This window comes from Pteronotus mesoamericanus, unplaced genomic scaffold, assembly GCF_021234165.1.
Source record: "Pteronotus mesoamericanus isolate MK-2021 breed Mesoamerican mustached bat unplaced genomic scaffold, CSHL_Meso_final contig_56, whole genome shotgun sequence".
NCBI classification, from domain to species: domain Eukaryota; kingdom Metazoa; phylum Chordata; class Mammalia; order Chiroptera; family Mormoopidae; genus Pteronotus; species Pteronotus mesoamericanus.
The window spans coordinates 12,619,896-12,638,377 of NW_026555201.1; the positions used below are offsets into that span (position 1 = coordinate 12,619,896).

General features: G+C 34.8%; 1 protein-coding gene across 1 annotated transcript in view; it reads right to left on the reverse strand.

Moving 5' to 3' along the window:
- Window positions 1–816: 816 nt before the first annotated feature.
- Window positions 817–18,482, reverse strand: part of ZFC3H1 (zinc finger C3H1-type containing) — a 53,665-nt gene continuing 35,999 nt past the window's right edge. Inside the window, exons 22-35 of the mRNA XM_054580111.1 lie at window positions 18,224–18,410; window positions 16,371–16,559; window positions 15,509–15,746; window positions 12,889–12,994; window positions 12,606–12,804; window positions 11,994–12,088; window positions 6,261–6,371; window positions 5,878–5,982; window positions 5,580–5,745; window positions 4,308–4,408; window positions 2,759–2,860; window positions 2,068–2,107; window positions 1,752–1,814; window positions 817–1,622 (exon numbers count right to left, since the gene is read on the reverse strand). Coding sequence (XP_054436086.1) covers window positions 1,509–1,622; window positions 1,752–1,814; window positions 2,068–2,107; window positions 2,759–2,860; window positions 4,308–4,408; window positions 5,580–5,745; window positions 5,878–5,982; window positions 6,261–6,371; window positions 11,994–12,088; window positions 12,606–12,804; window positions 12,889–12,994; window positions 15,509–15,746; window positions 16,371–16,559; window positions 18,224–18,410 — 1,816 coding nt within the window. The 3' untranslated portion in view covers window positions 817–1,508. The remainder of the gene's footprint in view (window positions 1,623–1,751; window positions 1,815–2,067; window positions 2,108–2,758; window positions 2,861–4,307; window positions 4,409–5,579; window positions 5,746–5,877; window positions 5,983–6,260; window positions 6,372–11,993; window positions 12,089–12,605; window positions 12,805–12,888; window positions 12,995–15,508; window positions 15,747–16,370; window positions 16,560–18,223; window positions 18,411–18,482) is intronic.

Sequence of the window (18,482 nt, forward strand, 5' to 3'; positions counted from 1 at the left end):
TTTGGTTTTAGAGAAAATCCAATTAGCCTCTCTTTGGTTTAATAAAAGTCACTATACAAATGAGTTTCATTCTTAACATAACCAAACAGCTCTTACTAGCCAAATGCGTACTGTCTAGTAGGCACAGAATAGGGCCTCAAATATGGTTTTATTTTGACAAACATCATATAAATGTACAGATGTACAAATTTGCCTAGTATTTCATGGAGCTGCTGCTCTGCAATTGTAGCAGTAGGACCACGTTAGTTACACTGTGTCCATGGCATTAAAAATTTCTCTACCCAGGTGCAAACAACCCAGTATAAACTAAAAACAAAACAAAAAGTAAGGTCTCCTTTGTAAGTTGGCTATATTAATATTCAAAATAAGACAACATGTCACTAAGCAAATCATTCAAACTACAGTTGGGAGACACTATCTAAACACTGTGGTCTTAAGAACAAGGAATTTAATGGTAGTGCAAATCTATCTGTTCACTGTCCTCAAAACAGAACCATCTTCTCATAAATTAAAAAGTCACTAGAATGTTTTTTGGGGGGAAAGTGGGTTCAAGGTAAGAAAGAACTGATACAGTTAAGAGTGAATATACCTATCTCTTACTTCATCCCTTTCCCACCATGGTGTAAGAAGTGAATAAAGACAGCAACATTTTTTAAAAAGTTATATTAAAAAAATATTTTGTTTATAAACAATTTTAATACTACAAAGTAGTATTTCAATACAAAGCAGTTCAAATATTAACTGTTCTTTAAACTGTTAAACTTTATTATAAATTAAAATTTCTTTACAAAAAAATTGCACATAATATTTGACCACTCTTAGGTTCTGATGCACTGGCATTTGCAATAGTTTCTTTAATCTTCAAGTTAAACAGTCTCGGCAAGGAGTCCAGAACGTAGAAAGGGCAATAAACAACCCTCATAGAGCATTCAAGTGCAACTAGCAGACTTGTGGCCATGGATGGCAGTTACACTTTCCTTTTAAGATGGACTGCTTAAGTTTAAATCCTGAAATGAAGAATCTCAAAAGGTTTAAAGAGGAAAAACTAAAAGGGACTGCCTGCTTTTTACTGTAAACTCAGCCCTGGAAATTAAATCCCAAACAAGAATCTCTCAGGCATCAGAGTGTCAAGTGAATCAGGACTAGCAAAACATAAAGGGGGAAAAGTAAAAAATAAAAACAAAACAAAGCAAAATTAAATATATGTCAGTCACTTTGAGGAACTATACTTACGTACATGATGTTATGAGAATCTGGCAGGGCCTAGAGGCAGACCAAACAGGAAGTTCATTTATCCAGCCGAAGAGGGTCATTTTCATTGCTTCCGATTTTGAGGACAGGATATTGTAGGGGACTTGATATGATCAGTAATGCTTGCCTGTATTACACAGACCTTAGCCAGGGATCAGCCTAATCTTGAAGGATCATTCAAATAATTTTGGCAATTATTTTAAGGACTTAAAACTGACTGTGCACCCAGTGTTCAGTGATTCTTGCTTTCTGTTTTGTTAACTGTTTAAATTTAAGAGCTCATTTAGGCTGACTCCAATCTCTTGGCACTTGGAAACTAGTTTTCTCAGGTTATCAGTTTTACCTCCTTCTGAAGCTTCAAACAACAGTTGCTGTAAAAGACAGGGAAGCACAGAAGTAAGACTTAGCTGGATTCTGAGCATTACCACATCAATGGATATGGCACATGCAGAAAATTCATAGGAAAACTTCAAGATAAAATAAAAGGTAAAAAGCATTACATCTTTCCACAGTGATGCACAAAGAGGTAACTTCTGTAAGGCTCTCTGATATAAACGGTGGACCTATAAGATAGATATACACACAATTCCATCAGGAAACGTGACGAAAAACACCATCATAATACTATTTGAATATTACTTCATAATGTGGTTACATTCAAGACAAAATGGTTACATTGGGTTTGGGAGTTTCCAAACATTTAGAGAGTTCTTGGAATGTTAACTTTTACACTTCACTCCTTTTAAATTGGGAAGTTAACAAAGGGGCAGAATAGCTTAAAAAAAGTGACCCATCTGATAGTTAATCATGGCTTACCTCTCTTTGTCCCTTTAAAACAATCTCAGCAGCAATGGCTCTAAGAAAAAAAAAAAGAATATAGAAAAGGGAAAAAGAATTTATATATCTTTGAACAAAATGAGATACTACCACTGGCAGAATACTGACTGTGGGAATCTGAGTACAAAACTTCCTGAAAGTAACAGGCTAAACTTCCAAGGAGGGTAACCTATAGTGAAAAGAAAAATTCAACAATTTTTATCAACTTTACAAGAATAAAGCAGACCAGTGTTTCGAATATAAATAATGTTCAAGAAAAATACTCATAATTACTAGTAAAAAAATATCTGGCACTGTCACCTTCAAAATATAGAAAACATCACACTACAAGTGGGGGGAATCCCTGAATTTCAAAAGAGATGGTCTTAAAATGTATGTAACAGATTTATGTGTTTGATAACAGCATTGTTATCTAAATGTTCTCCTTGAAGAAAAATTACAACTCTATCCATTTTGCTTTTAAAAGCCATTGTTAATGAACACTCCCTTACTCGCTCAATATAAAACCTCAGCAAGTGTCAAGAACGAACCTAAATTAAGTATCTGTCCAGGAAAAAACAAACAAACGAACAAACAAAATAATAGATGGCATTTAAAATTTACCTGTCTGGAGCAAAACTTACAAATAAAAGCAATAGCTATAAAAATATGTACATGATTGTTGCATTACATTTTCCAGGTGGCCAGGCATGTTGGGATATTATATGTAAACATCTTGGCTTGAAGTTTCAGAATCTGAACATTGCTTTCTTCCCATTCATGATGGAGTAGCCTGTAATGTACATTCAGGAAAATGAACAAAGCATTTCAAGTGTAGGGAACCCCAAATGTCCTCTATGAACAGAATGTTTGATGAGGGACAATTTCCGGTCAATTAAATTCCACCAAGCTTATACAGCAGGTATTTGTAGAATGCCTCTTATAAAAATTACCCTGAGACAGGAACATGCAAACTAGCAAGAGGTCAAGACCCATGCCATCTTCAACAAACTAAAATAAGGCCCATGCAGTCCAACAATACTAAAGCATTCTCTCCAAATTATACTCCGTGTGCCATCTCCCCCAAATTTTCTAAAAGAATGACTTGATACATTAATGCAAGTTCCTGGTATTTTTCTCTCTTTATTAAACAAGTATACTTAATCATGAATGTTTCTTGAGATAAAATGTTAAGTACAGTGACTAATTATTAAGTCCTCTATTCTGAAAAAAAGGACAAGGAAATAAGTAGTATCAAAACAAAGTAGAGCTTTACCAGGAAAACAACTACATTTTCTACTTCACATGTTTTAACAAGGTAACATTCCATAATACAAATTTCTGTAATTAGTTTCTGTAGATTAGTATGCTCTCTAAGAATTATTCTAAAATTCTACGGGTATTTTTGTGGAAGCCTGAGGCCTTTAAATGTTTTCCAATCTCTTACACCATTTTCCCACATACAAGCTAAGTGGAATGTAAATGCTTTGAAACAAAAAAGAGAGGTTCGATAAATATTTTAGGTACCTTATAATCAACCCATAAAACAAACTTAGAAACACAAGACACAACTGATACAGTGAGAAAGACTGCTCAATGAAAAGCCAAAGCACTAGTATATAAGTTAACTTTAGAATTAAAAAGCAAAATTATTGAGGGTAGCAATGGGTTTTTTCTATCAGAGATTAAAAACTACAAAAAACTGCTCGAAAATCTCCTGACTGACTGTATGAGATCCCTAAATAAATGTTTCTCAATTGTGACTTGAGAAACATTTCTCAATCTTCATTTGATTCCTGGTGCATGCTAATATTTGAGATCAATTGGCCTGCCTGGAAATAAGTCATAAAAACCAAAATATATACACATATAGTTGGCTACTATCTCAGAAATACTTTAAAAATCTCGTAAGTAATGTCCCTTTGCCATGTAAAACCACCTTAGTGCTTATCTTACTCAATTGGTATGCTAAGAACAGGTGGTATGTGCTTAGGAAACAAAGATGAACTTTACTGAATTATATGCCCCCTTGTAACATGCAGTTTTCTGATGTAACCAGATTTTTATATTGACTTTTACATGAGTTGCTATCTATTGCTTAACAACTCTAAAATTGAAATCATATATATCAATGAAGAAGTAGTGAAAGAACAGTTTGTTCTTACCAAGCTTAAGAATAATTTTACATGAAAAGCTTGTACTATTGGGCTGATAACCAAAAGAATTTTATTTTTTCTTACCTCAGTGCAAGTCCGGAATTAGTTGGCATAATTGTGCAAAACCGTTCCAAGGTTTTGGAATGCTGGGTCTTTGGAACACAACTCAAATAAAAGTAAATAACCTGAAAACATTGAAAGGAGAGGAAAAATAAATGCAATAAGATGTGAAATCCAATTACCTATGTGTTTCATTGAGAAAACCAAAATGGTCATCAAGACATGAATGTATAAATTATAATAATGCATGAGGCTATGAGTTACCATTCCTACCATTACTTTTACTAGTGATTTTCCAAATATGAATTTGGAAATATGGTCTAGTGATGACAGCCATGGACTGAGAACACTGACAAGAAACCAGAAGTCCAGGTTTTCATTTCTGAGTCTACCTTTACTTGCTGTATAACTGGGCAAGTCATAGAGCTAATAATACCTGCCACATCTTGCTCATGGAATGCCCATGTGTAAATGACTTAATGTCCATAAAGTGGTTTGAGATCCTGGGATAAAGAATGGCATAGAAGTACAAAGCATAATAATTGGTTATCCTGATTAGCAATAAAATTACCCTACCAAAAAATAATAAAACACGTAGGTTTTAGTTTGCATTGAGCTTTTAGTCTATGTTAGCCTACATTATGCTGAATGAAAGGGGTCTCTGAAAGTTTTTTGAAAAACACCTTCCATTGCTTATAAGAAGATAATCTTATAAATATTATCATTAGTCAGAATCTACTGTTAAAATTCTAAATAGCATCTGATTTCAGCTTTTTTAATGCCCAATTTCCTTGACAAAATATACCAAAAATAGCAGCTATACTGTGTAAGTCCATTCTTATTTACTGTGAAACTACAGAATTTTTCATTCAGTAAAATTCCAGCAAAACATTATAGATACAATTACAATGACGTCTTTTGATTGTTCTTCTTTAACATGTGTTAAACCTTAGCATCTCTTCAATTTTGCTCCAATGTTAAATTTTCTTAAATATACCATAACTAATATGTACATTTTATCTTAACTGAACCTTTAAGGGATCTTCCTAGGGTTGAAAGAGATAAGTAGTAAACAAGATCAAGAATAACAGTACCACAGAATTGCATACTTGAAAATTATATAATCTCATGAACCAATGTCACCCAGTAAATTTAATTAAGAAAAGAGAGTAATAGTGAATGTTAGGGACAGGATCCTAGGAAAAGCTCTCTTGACATAAAACAGAAGTTCTGCTGTCATTTTTAAGTCCCTTTTTTGGTGCAAACATCTAAAGAAAAAAAGTTTTAAGTTCTTACCCTATTATGAAATTCATAGTTGGACCAGTAATCAGCACTGCTAAAAGGAATGGGATATCGGGCAGGAACTGTAACCAAACATCTATTCACTAAATCAGTAAACAATCTGAATTCTTGGACTTTATTCCTGGATCCAGCAGCTCTATTATTGGCAAAGACAAGATAACTGCCAAAAGAAAAATATTATCATTTAGAATAATTAGGTGAGTAATTCTCTCACTAAGAAAGCCAATCACCCCTTTACCCACCATATCCCCTCATTCCAAATACCATTCTTATTAAGAGGAACTAAACTTACTCCATCCAAATCTTCTGCACTATATCAGATCTCATGGCCACCCCTAATGCTGCCTCATATGCCTCCACTGTCTCTTTAATACTTGATTGAAGAGGATGACAAAGGCTGTTTAAAAAATGAAGGAAAACATTGTATGTCTACAGCTCAATTCTATTAGGTAAAGGAATGACAAAGTATATTTTAAACATTACAGATATTATTACAATGGAATCCTTCTTTTGATCTTTCTTCTTTAATAATGTATAAACCTTAGCATCCCTTCAATTTTGCTTCCGTGACTGTACCATGAGGTTGATTTTAACACAGTGTAATTCACTATATAATAAATAACAAATGCAAGCCTAGTATGCAACATTTTCTCTCTACATCAGATAATGTCTCACCAGTAAATCAGCCACAAATAAGGAACTTGGTGGTTAAACATTTCATCATCAAAATTCCCTTTACATAAACGGGCTGGAATGTCAAGTGGTCCTGGGATATTTAAGAGATACCTGGGGGGAAAAAAAACTTTGAAATTATGGCTGTGTACACACAAACTACTAATCTTTAAAATAAATCCTCACTTTCAACTTAAATTTCCTTGAAATATTTTTATAAGGTAATGAGACTTTATTTTTAAATGTATACCATACTGTTTTGGTCACACCTCTAGCATCACATATTTATTATTTTATACCTACATGAGTAACTCTTTTCCTAAAATAAATTTTTTAGTCTATTCCCCAAATTAAAGAAACCACAATTACCTAATTAAAAACAGAAAATAACAAATGAGACTACTAAATATAAAAAATTTTCCAATAAAACCTGTGCTTTCTTGTAAAAAAGACTTTTTAAAAGTTACAAAATTTATTTATCTAAAAACAACTACTCTCCCCCATATGAACACACATATACCATTATAAGCTTAATTTTAGACCTGATAGCATATATTGTGTAACACACTGGCCCATAAGGTACCTGTTAAAAAGGGGTCCAAGATCAAATGAGATCAAATAGTCCCGTCTTCGAAAGTCACAGTACATGTTAGGATAGTAAAGGCTCTAAAAACTCAGTAAGAAATCTATTTGACTTTGACTAATTCAAGAACCCACACCCCAATATATGTGAATTTGTGTGTATAATATATACCAACATCTTTAGGAACAATATGTTAAAGATTTTATCTATTTTTTTCTTTTTTAGAGATATAGGGGAAGGAAGGGAGAAAGAGAAGGAGAGACATGGATGTGTGGGAGATACATTGATTGGTTGCCTCTCACAAACCGCCAAATGGGGACCCAGCCCGCAACCCAGGCATGTGCCCTGATGGGGAACTGAACCAACAACCCTTGAGTTAGCAAGCCGTCACTCAATCCACTGGGACCCATGTTTTTAAAGGAAATACACTGATCTCAACAAGGACACACTAGTATAACTATTTACCCTGGATTTGAAAATTATTTTAAGGAGCTTAAATATAATGGATTAGAGAGGCTGTATGGGGGCTCTAGGGGTGGGGCTGGGGAAGAACCATAAGAAAGGGAAAAATGGGACATCTAAGAGTCAGGTTATCACCCCAACTTGACCATAACTAGCTATATTACCATGAGTTAATCATTTAACTTCTAAGGGTATTAGTGTTTTCAACTGAAAACTGAGAAAAGAGGTAACTTCAAATCTAATCTATTCCTAGGCTAACTTCAGTAAAGTGAATGACATTCCCAGGTTAACTGTTATAGCTATCTACTAATCTTCAAATTGATTTGAAACATATGAAAATTACCCCATCTAACTCTTTGTCTTCATACTGTTATATAGAAAAGAAAAAGATGAAATCAAACACTAGGTAAATATTAGAGTTCTAAGTATGTGCTTTATAATTTCTACTTATGAAATTAAGATTTTGAACCTATTAACGATACTGTTATGTACATTTATATTATATATAGATACACATATATGTCTATTATATGTACACATATGACATATATTATAGACATATATTAGTTTATTCATATATTAATATTATACATATTAATAATTATCAATAAGTATTACAATGCCCAAAACTCTCTCATTGACTGCTGTTCTAATATTAGACTCAAAAAAGATTTCTTAAATTAACAGAAATGCACACTCTGTGTAAATAAGGACTTCAGTATTATCTTAAAAAATTAAGCCCAGGATATCTTTTTCTTTTAAGCCTTAGTGAATTATAAATTATGATTATTCCCACAAAAAATTTAATAAAGCTAACTTAGTAAACAATGAGACGATTATTTGGAGACAATCCATTTTTAAATTTTTATTGACACTTATTTATTCTGCTTTGTAAGCTGACATTAAGACAATATGAAGACCTTTGATTAGTTACTACAGCAAAAGCTGGCAGTAACATCTTTTAAACTAAATGAATTATCTCCATGCACAAGGGGAGATCAAAACCAGCAAGTGTGTAAAAAGTTTGGGCAGAATCCCCAGCCCAGGGTACCGGTGCCAGGAAGGTAAGCCCCCATAACTTCTGGTTGTAAAACCCAGCAGAATTGGAGTTGGTAAACAAAACCACTGGACACCCTGGCAGTTCCTCTTAAAGGGCCAGCAATGAGCTTATACAGATACACTCCCTCTGAGCTCCAGCACCACTGGGATAGCAGTTTGAAAGGCACCAGTAGCATATGGGAAGGAAATGAAGTGTCTAGCATCAGGGCAAGAGCTGGGGGATAGCGCTCTCCCAGAGAGAACGGCAGGTAGAGGCCATTTTGCCTTTTCTGAGCCCTCCCCCGACAGAGCCACAGATCCAGCAGGTAGGAGCCATATCTGAGACTCCATCAACCTGGCTTACACTGTTTGCCCGGTCCTCGCGTTTACCAGAGGCTCTGCCCCACACAACTTACAGGCATACCCCCAGTCCAAATCTCTGGCTAAGTGGCTCATGGCCAGTCACTAGCAGCAGCCTGCTTTGGATCACAGTTTGGCTCTGCCTAGGGATCTCCAAGCCCAGCACAAGTAACAACCATCTGTGAATTGCTCTGTAGCTTATGCAGGTGGCCCTGGGAAAAATACAGGGGGTGGCTGACCCTGAGCAGCACCACCTGGGAAATACCAGAACCTGTGCACCCAAGGGACAGCTACCAACCACATAAGAGGACCATCACTCTGCCATGCACTGCAGATCCTCCACAGAGGGCAGAGGGTGGCGGTGAGTGGTCACAGCCAGTCCTTGCATCTGGTTGGCCTGGGTAAATCCCTCCCATCAACCTGCCAACACCACTCAAGGCTCAACTACAAGAGGAAGGGTTACTCGGCCCACATGAAGAACACACGGTGAATACCCAGCTTTGGTGGTAGGAGAGGCTGTGCCACTGGACCCTACCGGACACCTACTACATTAGGCCATGCTACCAAGACAGAGGAGTCAGAGCAGCTGTACCTAATACATAGACACAAACACAGGGTGGCTGCCAACTGAGAAGACAGAGAAATATAGAGAAATATAATCTGAAAGATCAGATCAAAACTCCAGAAAATGAACTAAACAAAATGGATATAAGCAACCTATCAGATACAGAATTCCAAAGACTGGTTATAAGAATGCTTAAGGAACTCAGTGAGTACATCAACAGCATTAAAAAGAGCCAGGTAGAAATGAAAGGTATGTTAAAGGAAATGAACAATTTACAGGGAATCAACAGAAGAATGGATGAAGCCAACAATCAAAACAATCATATGAAACACAAGGAATAAAGAAAACCAACCAAGTAGGGCAAAATGAAAAAAGAATCTAAAAAAACAAGGAGAGTACAAGGAGCCTTTGGGACTTCAAGCAAACCAATATTTGCATAACAGGGGTGCCAGAAGAAGAGAAAAAGCAAGAAATTGAAAATCTATTTGAAAAATGAATGAAAGAAAACTTCCCTGATTTGGTGAAGGAAATAGACATGCAAATCCAGAAAGCACAGAGTCCTAAACAAGAAGGACCCAAATAGGTCCATACCAAAATATGTCATAATTAAATGCCAAAGGTTAAAGATAAAGAGGGAATCTTAAAAGCAGCAAGAGAGAAGCAGGTAGTTACCTACAGGGGAGTTCCCATAAGGCTGTCAGCTGATTTCTCAAAAGAAATTTTACAGGCTAGAAGGGATTGGCAAGAAATATTCAAAATGATAAAAAGCAGGTATCTACAGCCAGGACTGCTCAACCCAGCAAAGATATCATTTAGAATCAAAGGGTAGATAAAAAAACTTCCCTGACAATAAAAAACTAAAGGAATTCATCATCATGATTCAACAACTGAATCTAAAAAACAAACTAAGCAAACAAGAACAGAGACAGAATCATGGATACAGAGAGCATTTTGATGGTTACCAGATGGGAGGAGGGTTTGATGGAATGGGTGAAAAGGTGAGGGGATTAAGAAGTATAAATTGGTAGTAACAGAATAGCCATGAAGATGTAAAGTACAATATAGGAAATGGAGTAGCCAAAGAACTTACACGAATGGCCCAAGGACAGGAACAAATGTGGAGGGATTGCCTGAGGGAAGTAGGGAGTGCTGAGTGGGTGGGGCAAAAGGGGGAAATTGGGCCAACTGTAATAGCACAATCAATAAAATTTCTTTTAAAAAACACGACTGAAATGCAAAAAAAGATTTGTGCAGTGAATAGAGAAGGTGCCATGATTGACTGAACATGTCAAAAGTGTTTTGCATAATTTCATGCTCGAGATTCTCACTGGATGCTACTCCAGGGTCAGGTAGACCAGTTGACACTTGACAGTGATCAAATTGAGACACTGAGAACAATCAACATTATACCTCATGGAGGATAGCCAGCATACTCAAAATATCCAAATCAAAAGTTATTCATGAAAATAAAAAATGTGTCTTTTATCTATTGGCCAACCTAACAGATATAATAGCACAGCAGAAAGAATTTCAGGAAGAGTACTGAAATCACTGTCAATAAACTGGCTACCATAAGAACACAGATGTAAAGGCTTAAGTCTGGGAAAGAATAGTGACCAAAAACTTTTTTGCCAAATCTCCAATAAAACTGCCATTCTCACAAAATACAGTGAATGGACCAGCGACTTAAGAAAATGTGGGCTGTTTTACAAATATGTTTTTGTATATCTATGCTGAGTATAGAGAGAGGGAGCACCTAGAAAAGGAAAAATATTTGCAAGCATTACATTTGTATATATAAAACCAAGATTTTATCTTCTCTTATCAGTATTTTCCACAAGAAACTTTTTAGGAGCTATTTAGCTTAGGCCTTCCTTCTTTCTGTTCTTCCAAACATAAAATTACAGAATATGTCATGATAAAATAGTCTCCTCTGGATATTATTTAGGATCAGCAAACTATTCCTGTTTTGTAAATAAGATTTTATTGGAATACAGCCATCCCTGTTCATTTATACACTGTCTGTGGCTGTTTTCCTGCTGCAGTAGCATACATAGTTGACTAGTAGTGACAAACCATACATGTCTTACAAGCCAAAAATATTTACTATCTGGCTCTTAAGAAAGTTTTCTGATCACTACAGAGAGGCAGGGAAGAGAACTTTGAAAAAGAATCATTCTTCATGATCTGCTGGGACCTCTTACTGTTGTTAGAAAATGAACTTACAGCAAAACAAAAGCAGCAAATACAGAGCTCTACTGAGTTACCGAGAAAAGAACTATAAAACTTCTTACTCAACATTTTAGAGGTTAGAGTAGTTCTCTTTAGAATTAAAAAAGTGTAAGGCAAATTATTTATATTTACTTTAGATCACCACTCAAATAAATGAAAACTCATTTTTCAAAAAAAAAAAGAAATCACCATTGTCTCAGGATAATTCACTGCTATAGTATTCTGTGCTAAAATTAACAATAAATTAAAAACAGAGTGAGTCACCATGGTGTTAATACAAGCCTTCATTAGTGTCTTTAATCCGAAGAATATAAAGCATTTTACATCCTTCCATTGCTATTAAATTCTATTGCCTTCATAACAGTCTAAAAAGGTATTCAAGTATTTTTTAAAAATCAGTCTAAAATGTAGTCAATCTACAAAAAAATTTTTAAACCTTTCCACTGATCTACACTATCTCTCATTCCTCTGCAAACCAAGAGTGCTACAAACTTACCGAAACAGATCCAAGTTACTATACTTCTCAAACCCAGGTTTAAAGAAGGATGCAATAAATTTTCGCAAAAATGGAAGAAGATTATCCCCTTGATTCTATTTTAAAAAGAGGAAGAACACACATTAAGCATAGAATGTTTAATTAAAATCTTTCAAGGGAGGAACAACCCCTAAAAAAATTTCAATGATTAGGTCTCTTGAGTAGGTGGGGGGTAAGATAACTTCTATACTCTGATTTCCAAATTAAATCCAACTAACCATTAAACAGCTTGACACCCAATACACCACAGTCTCACGCTGCAGCCATCAATGACTTATTAAACTTCTATTATACGTTTGGCACTGTACTAGGTGCTGGGACTCTGATCTGAGTCTGCCCTCAAGGAATTCTTTATAAAAAGCAGCTATAAACAAAATTACAAAACAATTTATTAAGTGTAATGGTAGAACTATGTATGGGGTATTATATAGCAGAGAGAGAAGGAATATCTAACATCGTTTGCAAAGGACAAAAGGACATGAAAAGCTTCCTGGAGAGGCGGATGCCTGAGACATCTTAAGAAATTGTGAAACATAAAAACACATTTAAACAGTTAAGTTATTTCATTTTTACCTGCAAGATGAAGAATTTGCACTTATGATAAAAAACCTCTGCATTCTGAGGATTTTTTTCAAACGCAGTAAGCCACACTGCTCTGGCTTTGTCATGCTGATTTGTTTGCAAATATAAAGCAACAAGGGCTTCCAACAACTGGCAGTTCATGGGGCAAGATTCCAATAAACATTTACAAAGTTCTACTGCAGCCTCATACCTTAACAAGAAAAAAGACATGTCTATATACATTTTAAAAATCAACTTTAAATACAAGGTTAACTGATTGTCAATTAAGGTTTACCTTTCTAGCAGCTGGTGCAGAGCAATCATGTTTGTGTAAAGTGGAACACAGACCTCTACTCTTTCCTCAACAGTAAAGCTCTGGTCTGTGCAAGCTTTCACCGCATCTATCCAAAAATACAACAACTTGAATCAAACATAAAATGAATTATTTGACTGTTCTTTAAACTCTACAAAACCAATAGGAGAAAATGGCCTATCCCTTTGCTTGACTTGACTATCATTTTGTACTAACTCCTGGTTTTACCCAAAGGAAGTATTTCAAAGATCTCCAAACTCCTAAAATTCAACCTCTTACTCTCTCTTTCCTGGTAAAAATAAACCCACCCAATGTAAGAAGTGCCCATGAATTTATTCTAAATTCCTTAAAACTGACCTCAAAAAAAAAAAAAAATCAAAGAATGAATTACCTTTTCATCTTTATTTAACCTACTTCAAAATAGACCTTGACTACTGTCATACAGCCATTTAAATGTGTCCCCCTAAACTAGATCCTTTCCTTACTTCTTCAAAATACACTTTTCCCTTGTAAAGAATCCATTTTAATCAGGAGCAGGTACTTCTTAGAAAATAGTACCAAGTTTTACTTTGCACAACTGTCACTATTTCCTCCTTGCCCAATGGCAATATGACTCCCAAATTTGTAGAAGTTTAAAAGTGAATGCCATTCTGAAACTGCACGTTTGAAGTTCACTTACAGGATCATAACTGAACAAACTTAAAAGCCTATCTCTACATTCATTTTAGTTGATTAGCATTTGTTAATGTTCTTCCTCTTTCCTCTGTTTCTAAGAGATTGTTCATATTTCTTCTTGGTCTCACTCACTGACTCTATTCTCCCTCTTACCCCTTAATGCTGGACTTTGTTTTTTTTAAAGATTTTATTTATTTATTTTTAGAAAGAGGGAAAGAGAAAGCGAGGGAGAGAAACATCAATGTGTGGTTGCCTCCTGTGAGCCCCTCACTGAGGACCTGGCCCGCAACCCAGGCATGTGCCCTAACTGGGAATCGAACCCGCAACCCTTTGTTTTGCAGGCCAACCCTTTGTTTTGCAGGCCGGCACTCAATCCACTAAGCCACCCTAGTCGGGGCTTCCTGCTGTACTTTTAAATCTCCATTTCCTCAGAGTAAACATCTCACAGCTTCAACTACTGAATAATTTATTGAGAGAGCACATTAAAAACTAAAGAACTTTGTAATACAGTCTTCTATGTAATTAACTTTCAAATCCACTTCTCTATCCATAATTGTCCACTTAAGGTCCACTTCCTTATTTCCTTCTGCCAAAAGGCATTTCCAATTGGATGACCAATTACCATTCACAAATACACTCCTAATACCAAAATCAGTCTTCCCAATTTACTAGTTTTCTATTTATACACTCTCCTTTTCCCAATCTCAAGACCCTGAATTCATCTTTGACTATTTCTTCTCTTCCTCCCTGACATTTAATCTGTCCCCTACATCTCTATGTGCTAACATTAAGTGCCTCTAATAAATACTCTCTTTTTCAGGTTATGGCAATGAGTTTCTGGTTGGTTTTCCTACCTGTAATATCATTTCTTTTCAGCACATTTTTTTCTTTCTTAAAGAACCTCTACTGCCATCAAGTCTACTACACTTACAAAATTCTTGAAAACTTGGCATCATTCCACTTACCAAAGTTAATTCCTACCATTATCCAGCACAGAACTCTTGCTTTAATAAGGACTCTTCCTTCCAATTTCCCTTCAAATCCAATGTACTAATTCATAACTACTTGTTTTTTGTTTACTTAGCTCCTCTAACAGGGATCTCCTTCTTTTCCATCCTTTCTTTGCTGGTTTATTCAATAAACATTTACTAAGCACTTAGTGCACACTCAGACATCATAAGCCTTGGAAAATATAGAGGTAAGATAAGGGTCCTATCTTTGAAGAGGCCCACTATGTCACATCATAGCTGAACTTCAAAATCCAGCTTCAAGTCCTAATTCTTCTATAAAGACTGCCTTGATCATACCAGCCTACGATAATCTTTTCCCTTTGGGTTTATGGCCCCTCCCAAATAATTTTATCAATCACAGATCCTAATCTCTTCTATAAGCATAGAATTTAGACTACATACTAATATACACAGTTATCTGACCTCATTTGTTAATAATTATGACAAATGTATAGCCTTTACCTTCTGACTAGGCTATATACCTCTTAGTAAGAAGGAATAGTCTTTACAGCTTATATGTGTTCCACAGCAGACACGTTATTTAATATATAACAACAATCACATTTATTGATTGATAAATCAAATATTAATAACTTGAAAAAATAAGATATAATCTTTAACTTTAACCTTAATGGATTGCTTCAAAAAAGGAATTCCTTGATTCTGTGATCCAATCAACTCATTAAGCCTATACAATCTACCTATCAAGTTGATATCCTTTGTCTTAATCAGAAAAACAAATTACAGCATATTACAGTTCCAAGCGTTTATAGATACCAATGCCCTCTTTTCTGAGTCGTCTTTAATCTTTCAAACATTCATATAATAAAGTATGAAACTACAACTTGCAATACGTAAATGTGTTCCACTTAATTATAAAGAACCATAATAAATAATTAACAAACATTTATACTTACCTTCAAAAACTGCTAACAACATATCAGGATTAGTCTTTACATCTTGAACTGTTTGCCATGGCATTATGAATGGTTCTATGTTAACAATTCTTGAAGGATTGGCATTAGATGGATCATAAAATTTTGAAGGGAGACTGTTGAATTCAATAAGATGTATGTAGGCCAGCCATGCCAAACATCGATCACTTGTTTTAAGGTACTCAGCTACTATTCCATCATTAGCTGATTTCAATGCATTCTAGGTAAATAAAAAAAAATCTTGAAGTGTTTTTTAAAATAATCACTCCTATTCCTAAGATTCAAATGTAAAGGCAACAAATAATAAAACAGCTGTATTTCTTTGGAGTGGTTCTTAAACACCTAACTTAAAACTTTGAAAGTCACCAATTTTTTTAATCAAAAACTTTTTAGAGATATCAATACTAAATTAGCAATTTTTACTATGCTTATAGAAGGTACATGACATACTTAATGGAAAAAGATTAATCTGAATATTTTAAGTGTCCTGTTCTTCAAAATCTAGTAAGATAAAGAGAAAAATAGTAAAAACAAAAAACTCCACACCCACAGAAGATTTCATTATGACTAATTTTTTTTTGTTATTGTTTAAATACTGAAGTTTATTCTGGTGGGTAATGAACATATATTATTTTCATTTAAATCCCATAAACACTCTAAAGAAGGTATTATCTGCACTAAGCAAATGAGGAAACAATCATAAACTTAACACAACCAGTTAAGTGGCAAAACAAGGATTCAAATCTAAGGCCTATGTCCTTATCATTGAATGTTACCTATAATGTTTTACACCTCTTAAAAAACTCTATATAAAGTACAATTTAATGCTACGATAACCAGTTACCTGTAAAAGTGCAAGTGCACTTTGGGATCTTCCAGTAAATATGTGCAGTTGAACTCTAAACAAAAGAGCCTCTAAAAGCTGAAAGGACAGGATATCTGATGCTTCCCGCTTGGCTGCTCCCATCAGAAACTCCACCATTCTCTCACATACATAATCCTTTTCTTCAAAGGTGCTTTCTAGATGTAGAAACTGCCCAAAAAGGTTTCATACCATTAATCCTGCTTCATAAGAATAAACTGTAAAACTACCAATTTTTCATATTTCATTAAGAAACTGTCTCATATTAAATCTTTAATTTCTGCAAAAAGGTAATTATAAATATATATAAACTCATCTTTCAGTTCTATAACCTAGATTTCCCCTTCAACCAAAGGCTGGAAAGTGAAATAAGACAAACCCTATGACAATACTGAAGTACTCTCAGAATTATTACTGAAACAATTCTATCTTTCCTTTCCTTGAATCAATAGGTAAATGACAGCAAAACGATGAAGGAATCTCCAAAAACTCACGTTTATAGTCACATGCAATTTAATTTGCATTGCTTAGGTGCATGACTGTATAAAAATTTTGAAAGTAGTAGTCATTATTAGACCTATGTGACACAATAAATAATTAAAAAGACTTAGTAAAGAAGTGAAAAAGGACCCTGGCCTGTGTGGCACCGGTGGCTGGAGCATTGTCCTATAACCGAAAGGCTGTCAGTTCATTTCTGGGTCAGGGCACATGCCTGAGTTGCAGGTCCTATCCCTGGGCGAGGCACATATGATCCCCCACAGGAAGCAACCAATCGATGCTTCCCTCTCGCACTGATGTGTTTCTCTCTGCCTTCCCCTCTAAGAGCATTTAAAAAAAAAAAAAAAAAAAAAAAAAAAAAGGTCCTTGGATGAAGGAGACAAAAAAAAAAAAAAGAAAGAAAGAAATCAAAAGGACCTTTTGATTTCTAAAGACCAAAACTTTATGGAAAAACATTAAGCCCTAAAAATCTTGTAGTGATCAATAGCATTAACTTTGGTACAAGACTCCAGATCAAAACTCAAGAATATTCTATGGTCCACATCTATTCAGTAATTGTGTTAGGCAAGTAGATGTTAAGAATGGCAAGTTCATCCACTAAGGGATACCATGTTATACAAATCTATTTGTTCTGAATTTCAGTTAGCAAGAAGATAGCTCTGACAGTAACAGATTTATCTGAAAGTTTATTTGAATCTAACATCTTCTGACTTCAGCTGGTAAAAGTTCAGATATTAATGAGTATTTATCTTACAAGTGGATTAACTGTAACTTTAAGTTTAAACCTAGATAAGAAGCATCCCATTCTCTCAGAAAATGAGGAAGAACCTATTTTTTCACTATATCTTTGTATTTTGGACAAGTTCAATACTAGCATGAAAATCATTTCCCTAAGTAATGAGGACTGAAAATATATTTATTTCTTAGCATTCATGGAAATGTTATATATGCACAAGAATTTCAAAGAAATTTTTTTCATATGTTTTGCACAAAATTCACTTAATTTTTCCCAAACTGAAGCCACTTAATATCTAAGTATAAAATGTTTTAAAATGTTTATATTTTTTCTAAACCAACAAAGTTAACAAAAATCACCTCTTTCCTAAATATTTTCTTCCTGTTTAGTCTAAATTAATCCTGACCCAGAGAAGTGATTTTAGGGCTACTGGACACCAAAAGTATAGGTATTATATCTATATGCAAATAAAGAATATGATCTGTTAAGCTACATATCAATACTTAAGATGATCTGAAGAGGTATGAACACACACACACACACACGCACGCACGCACGCACGCACGCTCACACATGGGGCTATGTTATCTTTTCTACTCACAGTCCAAAAACTTTGATAATCAGGAGCATATTCAACAGCTGTTTCACACATTTCCTGCACCTCCTCCTTGGTTCCTCTTTTAGAAAACAATCTGAGGTAATGGCACCAAATTTCTGGATTGTCTTTGTTGTTTTCCAAAGCCCGAGCCAGAACATTTAAAGCAGAATCCAAGGACTCTGAACACAGCCTATGTGTTTAAAAGAAAAGCAGAACATTTTCCTTTAATGTTTGAAAATATTTTTAAATTAGTCTACTGAGT